This window comes from Lathyrus oleraceus, chromosome 7, assembly GCF_024323335.1.
Source record: "Lathyrus oleraceus cultivar Zhongwan6 chromosome 7, CAAS_Psat_ZW6_1.0, whole genome shotgun sequence".
Taxonomy (NCBI): domain Eukaryota; kingdom Viridiplantae; phylum Streptophyta; class Magnoliopsida; order Fabales; family Fabaceae; genus Lathyrus; species Lathyrus oleraceus.
The window spans coordinates 515821095-515834848 of NC_066585.1; the positions used below are offsets into that span (position 1 = coordinate 515821095).

General features: G+C 39.4%; 1 protein-coding gene across 1 annotated transcript; it reads right to left on the reverse strand.

Moving 5' to 3' along the window:
* Positions 1-310: 310 nt before the first annotated feature.
* On the reverse strand, positions 311-4354 carry LOC127104686 (embryogenesis-associated protein EMB8). The gene is made up of 13 exons (XM_051041857.1): positions 4332-4354; positions 3981-4194; positions 3482-3589; positions 3302-3391; positions 3026-3148; positions 2688-2765; positions 2100-2185; positions 1922-1970; positions 1332-1388; positions 1103-1233; positions 928-1011; positions 642-711; positions 311-473 (listed from the first exon to the last, which is right to left on the reverse strand). Exons 1-13 carry the CDS (start codon positions 4352-4354, stop codon positions 345-347), a joined length of 1242 nt encoding a protein of 413 aa, XP_050897814.1. The 3' UTR covers positions 311-344.
* Positions 4355-13754: the final 9400 nt, after the last annotated feature.

The following is a 13754-nucleotide window of genomic DNA, read 5'->3' on the forward strand; positions in this document are numbered from 1 at the left end:
AAACGGGTGTAAATTGTCACCTACATACATTGAAGTTAAACGAATTTACACCCTATTATAATTCAAACGGGTGTAAAATGACAAATATTTACACCCTATTTTTGATATATCAAATGTAAAATATCTTATAATTACATTTAATTTTAACACATTTACACCCTATTTTGTGTATGAAGGGTGTAAAATATCTCAATTTTTTTAAAAATATTTTATTTGAAATTTCATTAAACCAAATATTTTTATATATTCCTGGATATTCAATAAAAAACAAAAATAACCAAAACAAACATTTCTCTAATCTTTAGAATCTTGCACCAAGTCATACAAGAATATATTCTCCTGTATTACTTGTTTTTCTTCTGGATTTCTGTTGTTGGTTCATTGTTCAGTCCAGCCACCAATCCATCTTCGGTAACATTGATATAAGGGCTCTGATCGATTGAAGAGTCTAATGGTGCGTTTGGTTTAGAAATCTGCATTGCCATTAATAGAGAAAACAGCAGTTCAACCACTAGAAATGCTCCACTTAGTGCACCAAGATGATATAACTTGCATAGCATTCAAAGATAGTATAGAACAAATGAAAGAATAAACCCTTTATCAATAAGCTTATTAAGTACACAAAAAGTAACATTTTCTACCTTCTTCTGTTGATGCATATAATGGCTAGAGTGTAGTACATCAAGAAATTCATTAGCAGCTCTTACCCACCTGCAACACGAAAATTACTTTTAATTTGTTTTATAATAGTAGTTGCTTATTTGGAACTTAGATGATATTATAGCCAATCAAGGAATAATATCGATGATATTATGATCATTTGTTTAAATTTCTTTAAAATATAATAACTGAAGGACAATTAAAGGCATAAGATTGGTTGATGTAACAGAATACGGAAGAGTCAGATGCACAAAATGAATCAAGTACCACAGGCTAGATGCAGTTATTCCTTCAAAGAAAGCCAAATGTCCTCCATGCTTTACAGTGGCCAACACAATATTTTTATTTAACCTATCGAAGGATTACGCATTAAAATGGATGTTGAAGTAATGCAACAGAAATAGAAAGAAAACTGATTAGAAAAAACAACAAAGCAGCATACCTGCATTCGTCCCATGGAATGGCTTCCTTGGTACAGACGGGATCATCCAGAGCACTAATACAGAGAAGCGGAATTGATACAGATTTCACATAAGGAGTACTGCTGCAACGTCTATAGTACGTATCAACAGTCTAAAGAAACAAAAGGATTTTAGATAGCAGACATAAGGAACCAGAAAAGAGAAGACAGCAGAAAATAGAAGATTACAAATCTTAGGTGGTACATGTACCTCATACTTTGCAAACAATCGAGTGGCGTGGTCATCGAAATCTCGAATAGAAAGTGCCTGCAAAACATAAGAATACATGAGTATTAATCAAGCTTTAAAAACTTAACCAAATCAATAACACTGAACAACATTTGAGAATGTGGTACATATTAGAATAAGTTTTGTGCCTTAAGAAAAAAAGCTATATCCAACAGGTAAAAGAGTAGAACAAATATTTGGCCTCTAAAATCAGCACGCATCTTTCAATCACTTAATGTCCTAGACTAGTAACATTTAAAATGCCGGCTATAAAATAACAGAATTAAGAGGAATAATGAATAAAAATGAATGGTCAGGTCAATAGCTTGAAACTCTTTAGAAATCTTCCACGTTGAATAATACTTGCTAGTAACTTGCTCTAAAACCACACACATGCGCACAAAAACTTACAGCAGTATTGAGAAAAATGTCAATAGAAATGTGTATCAAAAAACATAGTGAATATGTGATAAAGAAGTTAACATCAAACAACTGTAGGATAAGCATACAAATTTATCATATATTATATTAAATAGTAGTAAAAATTATGAACTTATTGAGAGTAAGACCACCTTCATTATCCCTTCCCAATTACCAAGCCGAGAAAAGAGAGGCTGGTGTCTGCAATGAATATTTATCAAACCACATCAAAAGTGAACTATAGAGACACATCTAAAAACTTTCATGTTTGTCAGCAAATGGTGATAGATGAAAATTAAGAGCTTATCAATCAGAAAGATAGAGGCATACAATTTTGCATAATCTTGAAGGCCGCCTGTTAGTGCTTTGTCATAAAACTTTTGCACAGGAGCACGAGTTATAAATCTATCAGTTATCTGCAAAATTATAGTTAACATTACTTCCAGTTAAAGAGCAATAACAGGAAAAATGAAAAATAATAGAAACTTTCAGCGATGACAAACTAATAGTGAAATTTGACAAAGCCCCGTTCATTATATCAAATAGACTGTGTAACAATTTTGAACCAGAAGCACACATAGCTTGAATGCTAAAGGCCGGAAAGTATATCACAAGAATGTTTTAGATAGTTTCATTATGTTCATACGATTCCAAACCAAAATATTGCAATGTGCACACTCCGTTCTAAATGCTTCAAACATGTTAAAACTTTAACATTCCATTCAGATTGCATGATATTTCAATTAATTCTTAAGAATTTTTTTTTCAATTGGATTCACAAACAATTAGATTGGGTCCAAATTCAGAAGATAGATCCATTAGATTGTGGTTACTTTTCACAACATATTAGGTATATTAATAAATGTCATTTTAGCAAAAGTTAAACTTTGAAATCAAAATACTTCAGTAATTACTAACCAAAAGGTCCCAAGGAGAGCAAACAGCTACAGCTCCAGCTACAGGAGTGTTCTCACCTTCCTCGCCAAGATATTTTACCTGCAAACAATCCTTAGAATTATACAGTGTAGTGCCAAGCTATTTGGATATTTGAGCACAAGTTAATGTGGGAAGGGAGCACACGTTAGAAGAAATAGAGATCAATGTGGGAAGGCAGCAATTGAAGATGTATGCGATCATATAGAAAATTCAACCTTCAGATTAGTTGAGGTATGTAATTAAATTAATCAATAGTGACTCAAATATGACATGAAGAAATTTGATGCAAGAAGATTATAAGACTTTAGTCTCGAATTTACCAGAATATTAGCTCCAACGCTATTTCCAACAATAAACAAAGGTGCCTTGGGATTCTCTTTGTGGACGTAATTAACAACTGTGCGAGTATCCTCAGTCCATCCAGAATTGTAGAAAATATCAGACTGAAATAATTTTAATAAGCATTTACATTACAACAAGAAAACAACAATTTGGTACACCGTAATATTATTGAGATGCACATCAATCCTACCTACAACTCCAACAAAAAGAAATGCAAATAATCAAACTTGTTAATTAATCTACATATTTCTAACCGTGATTGGAACACCTCCAAGTCCTCGATGATTACTGACAACAACTTTCCATCCACGTTTTGCTGTATGATATGCAAGGTGTTTGAGATACTGCAAAGAAAGGGAGAATATAAACTATAAGACGGCACTAAAATATAACTTAGCCACACAAATAAACAATACTAGCTTGAAATAACTTACAGGAGCTGAAGAATCACTTGTTAAACCAGGAATCAAAATAACAATGGGAGTAGATTCATCTTTATTGACAACACTGCTAGAATCTGTAAAATAACCAATCACAAAATTCTGAAAGGTCTACCAGTCTTTCTAATTTGACAAACATTAGTCCAACAGTACCAAGTGAAATTATGTGGTTAATTCATGGGACATTATTATCAAGTGAAATCTGAGCCCTGTACTGTGACTGCCACGACCACAATCATGGTCGCAATCAGCTGTACCAACCGAAATAGCGAAATCTTTAAGGGACTGCAGTGCAATTAATTAAAACCTTTCCTCGTCAACAAATTTTCTGAAGGACAGAAAAGTAATTATTAAAATATTCTCTACTATATGCATACCGTCAGAGTTAGTTACCCAGTCTAAAGCAAGGGTTGTTACGACCGTCACAGCACAATGGTTAAAATAATTTTGATGAGTAGATGAATGAAAACAAACGAATAAATGAATAAAGTACCTTCCAAGCGAGTTCGAAACTGATGGAATTAACGATGAAACTAGAAGAAACCCAACAAAGAAAAGTAAGAACAACAACGAATGAATCAACTTTAATATCCAAAGCAGCGTAAAAGAGAGTATAGAAAACGGTAAAGAAGAATGATGAAGCCGTTGTGGGTTGTGAAGATTTCCGAGCAATCACGTTCTTTGTTCCTTTTTCACTATTTCTTGCACTTCATCGATGATGAAAAGTTTCTAAAATGTGAAATGAAAAGAAAATTTGGAACATGAGAAGTCATGGTTATATTTTAGGCGGTAATGATAAATTGTACTTAGGGTTTCCTAAATTTACACCCTATTTTAATATAACGGGTTTAATATAAATTTAGTCATTTATATTGTTATAATTATACACCCTATTTTTAAATATAGGGTGTCTATTGTTATATTAATATTCCAAAATTTACACTCTATTTTAATATAACGGGTTTAATATAAATTTAGTCATTTATATTGTTATAATTATACACCCTATTTTTAAATATAGGGTGTCTATTGTTATATATTAATATTAAAATTTATTATTTTTTTAAGAAAATTTAAGATTAAACAAATAAGAATAATAAAAGTTATTGTTTAAGGCACGAATATTTTATTTTTATTTTTAAATTTACACCCTTTTTTTGAATATCAGGTGTAATATAGAGTTGATAATAAATAATATTTGAATTTACACCCGTTATTTAAAAATAGGGTGTCTATTGTTACGTACTAAAATTCAAAATAAGACTTTATTTACAAAACTGCCACCGCATTTGCTTTTTACACCCGTTTTTTGTAAAACGGGTGTAAATTTACAAATTATATTATTCTTTTTGTACTAGTGCTCGCACCGGCTCCGAATGTCGTTAACAATCCCATGCCCCAGCATGGTGGTGCGAACGTTAACATGATAGAGGGAAAAGCTAAGTCCATTAAGGATGTGTTAAAGTTGAAGACTCCATTGTTGGATATCAAAGGATGCTTGCTGAAGGCCGATGTTTTCCCCGGTTGTGGGAAGGGTTGTTTGGATTGTGCCACTCAGAGTGGAGGTTGTTTGAAGCTACAGCAGGGTATCCAGGCCTTGCTCGACAAAGGTATCCTCCAGGTTAAAGATTTGTCTGTCCAAGAGTCTGTGAAAGAGGTTAAAGCGGGTGCCTCTATCTCATCCTTTAAGCAGGCACGGGCCATGGTGGATTCAGGTGTTGCTCCCGGTTGGGGGCGTCTGTTGGAATTACCAGTGAAAGAAGATAAGTTCGGGATTGGGTATCAGCCAGTTTTGACTTCTATAACACTTCAGGGGCCGATCACTTTCTCCAGTGCTGGCATCATTCAGTATGGTCAAGTCTCTGCAGTCAACGAAGAAGATGAGGATAGTGATTGTGACATTGACAACTGGGTGCGTCCGAGGATCCCGGGTGAAGTCATCAACATTTGGTCTTCTGAAGAGATTATCCAAGTCACTCTTCTTGAAGAGTAATTTTCTTTGTTTATTCATGCATATCCAAGTCTTACGTTCCGCCCAGGGCGTAATGACTCATTGTAGGGCCCGTCTATGCGACACTTGCATTTTTATCATAAATAAAGGACGTATTTTTGCATTCAAATATTTCGTTCCCTGTCTTTCTATTTTTGCAGTTTTTCAAAATAAAAAATGGCAATGTTTTGTTTAGTTTTCACTTCTTGTTCACACTCATAAGCATATACCATCACTCATGCAGATGCACATCACCGGATCCTATTGATAACGTTTCTGCTACGGCTCGTTTCGACTTTGAAAATCCAATCTTTCAAGCTGAAGAAGAGGGTGATGAAGACTGTGAACTCCCTGAAGAGCTTACCAGGTTATTAAAACAAGAGGAAGGGGTTATTCAACCGCATCAAGAGTCTGTTGAAGTGATTAATCTCGGCACCGAGGACGCCAAGAGAGAAATCAAGATAGGGGCTGCTTTAGAAGACAATGTGAAGAAAGGGCTGATTGAATTGCTGCAAGAATACGTTGACATCTTCGCCTGGTCTTATCAGGACATGCCTGGGCTAGACACAGACATCGTGGTACACCGCTTGCCTCTCAAAGAAGGTTATCCTCCGGTCAAGCAGAAGCTCAGAAGAACAAGACCAGAGATGGCCGTCAAGATAAAGGAAGAAGTGCAAAAGCAGTTGGATGCAGGGTTTCTAGCAGTCACCAATTATCCGCCATGGGTTGCAAACATCGTCCCAGTACCTAAGAAGGATGGAAAGGTACGGATGTGTGTCGACTACCGGGATCTGAACAGAGCTAGCCCTAAAGATGATTTCCCATTACCTCACATCGACGTTTTGGTGGATAATACAGCTCAGTTCTCGGTATTCTCCTTCATGGATGGCTTTTCTGGCTATAACCAAATCAAGATGGCACCAGAAGACATGGAAAAGACAACTTTCATAACCCCATAGGGCACCTTCTGCTACAAGGTGATGCCGTTTGGTCTGAAAAATGCCGGAGCAACATATCAACGAGCTATGGTAACTCTGTTCCATGATATGATTCATCATGAAATCGAGGTTTATGTGGATGATATGATTGCCAAATCTCAGACAGAAGAAGAACATTTGGTGAATTTGCAGAAACTGTTTGAGCGTTTGAGGAAATTCAAACTGAGACTTAACCCGAACAAGTGCACTTTCGGGGTGAGATCGGGAAAATTGTTGGGTTTTATTGTTAGCGGAAAAGGGATTGAGGTGGATCCCGACAAAGTAAAAGCGATACAGGAAATGCCAGAGCCAAGAACAGAGAAGCAAGTCCGTAGTTTCTTAGGGAGGTTGAACTACATTGCAAGGTTCATCTCTCACCTAACAACCACGTGTGAGCCAATTTTCAAATTGCTGAAGAAAGATCAGGCTATCAGGTGGAATGAAGATTGTCAAAGGGCTTTCGAGAAGATAAAAGAGTATCTACAGAAACCTCCGATCCTTATACCTCCAGTTCCTGGGAGACCTCTGATAATGTACCTATCAGTGACTGAGAACTCGATGGGGTGTGTATTGGGACAGCATGACGAGTCTGGTCGAAAAGAGCATGCCATATACTACCTTAGCAAAAAGTTTACCGACTGTGAAGTCAAATATTCGCAGCTTGAGAAAACTTATTGTGCTTTGGCCTGGGCTGCTCGCCGACTGAGGCAGTATATGTTGAACCATACTACCTTGTTGATTTCTAAGATGGATCTAGTGAAATACATATTCGAGAAGCCAGCTCTCACCGGACGTGTTGCCCGTTGGCAGATGATTTTAACAGAGTATGATATCCAGTATACATCCCAGAAAGCCATCAAAGGGAGTATTCTGTCAGACTACCTTGCCGAGCAGCCGATTGATGATTATGAGCCGATGAAGTTTGAATTCCCTGATGAAGACATCATGTTCCTTAAGATGAAAGACTGTGAAGAGCCAGTTGTTGAGGAGGGACCTGATCCAAACGAAAAGTGGACTTTGTTGTTTGATGGGGCTGTCAATGCTAGAGGAAGTGGAATTGGTGCTGTCATTACAACTCCGAAAGGTGCCCACATACCTTTCACCGCTCGTTTGACTTTTGAGTGCACAAATAATGAAGCTGAGTACGAGCCTGTATCTTGGGTATTGAGCAAGCCATTGATCTGAGAATCAAGACTTTGGACATCTTCGGAGATTCAACTCTGGTGATCAATCAAGTGAATGGTGATTGGAATACTCTCCAACCCACTCTGGTCCCCTACAGAGATTACACGAGAAGACTGTTGACTTTCTTCACAACAGTAAAATTGTATCATATACCTCGTGATGAGAACCAGATGGCAGACGCACTTGCTACTCTATCCTCCATGACCAAGGTAATTCGCTGGAACCATGCTCCCAGGATCGATGTGATGCGCCTTGACAGGGCCGCATATGTGTTTGCTGCTGAACTGGTAGTCGATGACAAGCCTTGGTATCACGATATCAAGTGCTTTCTAAAGAATCGAGAGTACCCTGTAGGGGTATCCAACAACGACAGAAAGACTTTGAGAAGATTGGCAGGAAGTTTCTTCTTGAACAAAGACAATGTGCTGTATAAGAGGAACTTCGACATGGTTTTGCTCAGATGCATGGACAGACACGAGGCGGACATGTTAATGCAGGAAGTTCATGAAGGTTCCTTCGGTACTCATGCCGGCGGACATGCAATGGCTAAGAAATTGTTGAGAGCGGGTTATTATTGGATGACCATGGAGTCAGATTGCTTCAAATATGCTCGGAAGTGTCATAAATGCCAGATTTATGCTGATAAGGTGCATGTGCCGCCGAATCCTCTGAATTTGATATCTTCGCCGTGGCCGTTTGCTATGTGGGGTATTGACATGATTGGAAAGATTGAGCCGACTGCTTCCAATGGGCATCGCTTCATCCTTGTTGCCATCGACTATTTCACCAAGTGGGTCGAAGCAGCGTCGTTCGCGAATGTCACCAGACATGTGGTTGCCCGTTTCATCAAGAAAGAAATCATTTGTCGCTATGGGATTCCCGAAAGAATCATTACTGATAATGGTTCTAATCTCAACAACAAAATGATGAAGGAGTTGTGTCAGAACTTCAACATTCAGCATCACAAATCTTCCCCTTACCGCCCTAAGATGAACGGCGCTGTTGAAGCGGCAAATAAGAACATAAAGAAGATTGTGCAGAAGATGGTCGTCACATACAGAGATTGGCATGAGATGCTACCCTTCGCCTTGCATGGGTACCGTACTTCAGTACGTACGTCGATTGGGGCAACCCCTTACTCCCTGGTGTATGGTATGGAAGCAGTCCTACCTGTTGAAGTGGAGATTCCTTCTCTAAGAGTCCCGTTGGATGTCAAGTTAGACGAAGCCGAATGGATTCGGACAAGGTTCAATGGGTTGAGTCTTATCAAAGAGAAGCGAATGGCAGCCATTTGTCATGGGCAGTTGTATCAGAGTCGGATGAAGAGAGCCTTTGATCAGAAAGTGCGTCCTCGTTGTTTCCAAGTCGGAGATTTAGTGTTGAAAAGGATCCTTCCTCCTCAGACAGATCACAGGGGCAAGTGGACTCCTAACTATGATGGACCGTATATTGTCACCAAGGTTTTTGATGGTGGGGCCTTAATGCTTGCAACTATGGATGGTGAAAACTTCACTTCCCCTGTGAACTCAGACGCAGTTAAAAAATACTTCGCATAAAATAGACCCGTTGGACAGTAAAAAGAATAGTCCAGGCAAAAATGGGCATCCCGACGAACCAAGAAAATGAAAAGGTTCGGGCAAAAATTAGGGATTAAAAATGAAAAGATCGTACACCCGGTAAGTTGAAAACCTGAAAAGGCAACTTAGGCAAAAATGGGTATCCCGGTGGATTGAAAGCCCGAAAAGGGCGATCCAGGCAAAAGTTAGGGATTAAGCGAATGACTGTGTTCTGAGTTAGTTCTGAATCTCATCTCATGTCGATGACTGGAAATTTTCGAAAGGTAGGAAACAGTCCAATCACCTTTTCAGAAGGCTGATCATCTGGAGGATCTTGAAGACGAGCAAGTCATAGCAGAATTGGAACCCAATAGAAATCCATTTCACATTGCCATTAGATTAACTTCTGTTTTTATCTTTTGTGCGATTACCTCTTTCCAGGGATTGCTTCCTGATGTAAATGCCTATTCAGAGGACATTCAATCAATAAAATCATGTTATTCAGTATATCTCTGTTTTCATTTTCATTTTACTGTTTTTTTTGCAAAAATGACGTCCGAATTTTTGATAAACATTGCATCATGACACATAAGGGCTTTACAGGTACACGCTTAATAAACATTTAAAATTGCTGTAAATTTTAAGTGCTTTGGATCGTCTATTCAGAACAGATACCCTCGGGGCATTTCCTTAAAATCCCCTGCAGATGATCGTGAATATCTTCCCCAGTGAAGTCACCAACAGACGAATTCGGTGTCTTATCCCTGCAGAGCTGATCAGAGCGTTGGATTCTTCAATCCCCAGCAGTTTCTCACCACCGTACTTCCCCAAGCGGTTGTTTCAAAATATACACTCCCCAGTAGAGTTGACAGTGCCAGATTGTATACCCCCAACGGAGTTGACAGTGCCAGACTGTATCTTCCCAGCAGAAGTGGCTGCTCCTTAGAGTTCGAGGCCAGATCGATAATCCCAATGCCAGATCCATGGTTTCTTTCCTTGAAGCAGAACCTCGGTACCGTATTGGTGTTTGCTTCCCTTGCTGAGTCATCTCTCGCAGATCGTGGTTGCCAGAACCACTATCGCTTTCCCCAACAACAGGTTTTCAGTGTCGTTCTCTCCCCAGTCAGAATCTCGGTATTTCGTCATTGCTAGAACACCGTGTGGCGGGTCATTTCCCCACAGAATTCTTTGCGCTGTGCATCTCCAACAGCATTGCCAGGGTCCAGAAGCTGGTGATCATTTCCCCAGTAGATCCCCTTGCCTTAGCTTGGCATTCTACCCAGCATTTCGCATCCCTGCATGTAGAATCATATTGCATTGCATCCTCCCAAATCGCATAGCATTTCCATTTTCATGGAGCATTACGCTATTGAAAGATTCAAACATACGCATGTAAGCATAAAACATTCTCGGTATCCCAAGTGATAAGCTAGAAGTTGTTTCCAGTACTCAGACTGAAGATTGTTCATGACTTACCTTTGTTATCCCCAGCAAGTGTCATTGGCCCATGCGCCGCCTCTATTATCTTTCCATATTTCTGCCGATGCTGACAGGCATGAAGTTTTTCCGGTATTCAGACCGAAGTGGCATTCAGGCCAATTTCCGATATTCAGATCGAAGTGGCGTTCAAGCCAATTTCCGATATTCAGATCGAAGTGGCGTTCAGGCCAGTTTCCGGTATTCAGACCAAAGTGGCGTTATAGGCCAGTTTTTCGATATTCAGATCGAAGTGGCGTTCAGGCCAGTTTCCGGTATTTAGACCGAAGTGGCATTCAGGTCAGTGTTCCGATATTCAGATCGAAGTGGCATTCAAGCCAGTTTTCCCGATATTCAGATCGAAGTGGCATTCAGGCCAAGTCTTTCCGATGTTCAGATCGAAGAAGTTTCCGACGTTCAGGTCGATGCAACTTGTGGCATTCAGGTCAATTTTCCGATGTTCAGATCGAAGAAGTTTCCGACGTTCAGGTCGATGCAACTTGTGGCATTCAGGCCAGTTTTCCGATGTCCAGATCGAAGAAGTTTCTGACGTTCAGGTCGATGCAACTTGTGGCATTCAGGTCAATTTTCCGATGTTCAGACCGAAGTGGCGTTCAGGCCAGTTTTCCGATGTTCAGATCGAAGAAGTTTCCGACGTTCAGGTCGATGCAACTTGTGGCATTCAGGCCAATTTTCCGATGTTCAGATCGAAGAAGTTTCCGACGTTCAGGTCGATGCAACTTGTGGCATTCAGGCCATGGTTATTTCTGTGTTACCATTTATTTTGGTATCCGAGTTAACATTCTTTTTCGGTATTCAGACTGACTCTCACCGTACCAGACGGATTCTTCTTTCAAGACCACCTCTTTGCCGATTCTGACAGACATTGTTACTTCACTTCACTTCAGTGCAAATTTTTGGGCTTTTATTGTATTCAATCCCTTGATACCTCGAAAGTACGAAAGCAGCTGCCATCTTCTTTCCGGGTCTCCAGTTGATTGAATAGGGGCAGCTGTAATACCCCAAAATTTACCCTTCATTTTTCCTATAAAAAAAAAAAAGAAAAAAAAAAGAAAAAAAAAGAAAAAAAAAGAAAAAGTTAAAAATAAATAAATAAATAAAATTAATTAAATAAATTAATAAAATATAACAAATTTTTTTGGACTTGGGTCTCCCTCATTTGAGCCCACTACCCACGAAAATCAGTATATAAATACTGAAGTTTCAGTAGAGGAAAACACACTTGGAGTTACACTGGGAGATTCACTAGAGAAAGATTTTGAGAGAAGGAAACCTAGGAACTACTCTGCAGCGACCTTCAGGCAGCCCTGAGAAGTTCACTCCGCCTCACACAAACCCTAGTATTACTTTGCAGATCCGGTCGTACCATTCAATCTTAATCAATCTCTCCAATCAGGTTTGCCCTATATCCATCATCTTTATGCCTTTAATTTGAATGCTCTAAATGTATGAGGTATTATGGGTGAATTTGATACCCTTTTGATGCATGTCTTTTTTGTGAATTTTAATGGCATGATTCATGTGGTTACATTTTGATTTGGGGGCAACCCTTGATTACCCTATTTTTTTGTCTCTAACCTGTTTGTTGAGTTTTTGTGAGGGCTCACATGACTTTTGCAGGGATAACTTGCGTGGTTTTCCACTTTATTTGCGGGATACCCCTGGAGGTTTCATTCCGATCACCTGTACTGACTCACTTTCTTTGATGGTGTTTAGCTTGGAAGGATCCCTGGGTTTCCCATTCCTCTAACTGCTGTTACTTCGGATCTTTATCCGTGTGGTACTTTTACATTTTTCCCGCATTTTACTGCTTTTCTAGCTGGAAGACCTCGATAGGAGGCAATGTTTTTGTGTTTACTTTATGCAGGTTCCTTTGTCCAGGGTTAAGAGCTATGAGGTCTTATCCTCATTACCCTTTTGCATGCGCGTTCCTACAATGCAAACAAACCCTTCATTGATTTTTCTTCTCCATAACACACGTTTACTCCTTCTACTACAGTTGAGTAAGTCTCCAAAGGTCGAGCATCCGGTAGATTGCGTAGTAACGTCATTCATCCAAAACCCACTCCATAACCCCGTAGTTAGCCGAACTACGGCTTACTCTGATTCTCATTCCAGATGAGATACGTAGGCATAAGACGCGATGTCTTAGCGAGCACACATCCCCCAACCCATAGGTCAGCCGAGCTACGAAGACTCTGATTCTCATATTCAGATGAGATACGTATGCAGTGGATGCGACATCCGCGTGAGTCATTTCTCTTAACCTTTTTAGTAAATAAACACATTAGGTAAACCCACACCCTTTAGACGAAAACCACAAAAGTGGATCCCGTAGAGTACTATGGATGCGTAGGGGTGCTAATACCTTCCCTTCACATAACCGACTCCCGAACCCAAGATTTGGTTGCGAGACCCCGTCTTGTCCTTTCCTTTTTCAGGTTTACTTCGAGCGTTTCCTTTCCCTCCTTTGGGATGAATAACGCACGGTGGCGACTCTTCTGTCTTTTTCTTTCGCCGGTTGTTTTTTTCGCGCACTGTATTTTTCAGGCTGCGACACATACTCGCATGGAAGATTATCCACAACCGGTTACTGGGTTAATAAAGGATAAATCGACCGAAAAATAAAGGACATCGGGATACCGAATACTGGGTATATAATGATGACTAATCAAAAGGGAGAAACAATCATTACCAAACCAAAGGGTGAATGAAAGAATATTCACTTGGGATAAATTGCTTTATCAGAGCAATTATCCAAGAGATATATCACCAGTTACTAGGAGATATACTCAAAAGGTGAAGGAGTATCAATACTGAATGTTGGATAAAGATAACCGTCAAAGAGGGGATTACATCTACCGGTACTGGGTAGAAAACCACAAAAGAGATTAACCGTCATCGGTTAGGATGAACAAAAATCAAGGATTAACTCTGCAAGGGGATAAAAAATAGGGTTTACAACTATCGGTATGAGGGTAGAACACCACAAAGATAGGACTTATAACTACCGGTTACTGGGTAGAAGGCCACAGACTCCGCCGGGGAAAAGAGGGACAATT

What these genes read in the sequence shown, in the direction of transcription:
- LOC127104686 (XM_051041857.1), bottom strand. Translation starts at nt 4,354, where the DNA reads ATGACTAAATTTATATTAAACCC. An exon ending in GTTTCGAACTCGCTTGGAAG is followed by an intron (nt 3,590 to 3,980) that starts GTACTTTATTCA and finishes TAGACCTTTCAG; the next exon opens with AATTTTGTGATTGGTTATTT. An exon ending in ATTCCATGGGACGAATGCAG is followed by an intron (nt 1,012 to 1,102) that starts GTATGCTGCTTT and finishes ATCCTTCGATAG; the next exon opens with GTTAAATAAAAATATTGTGT.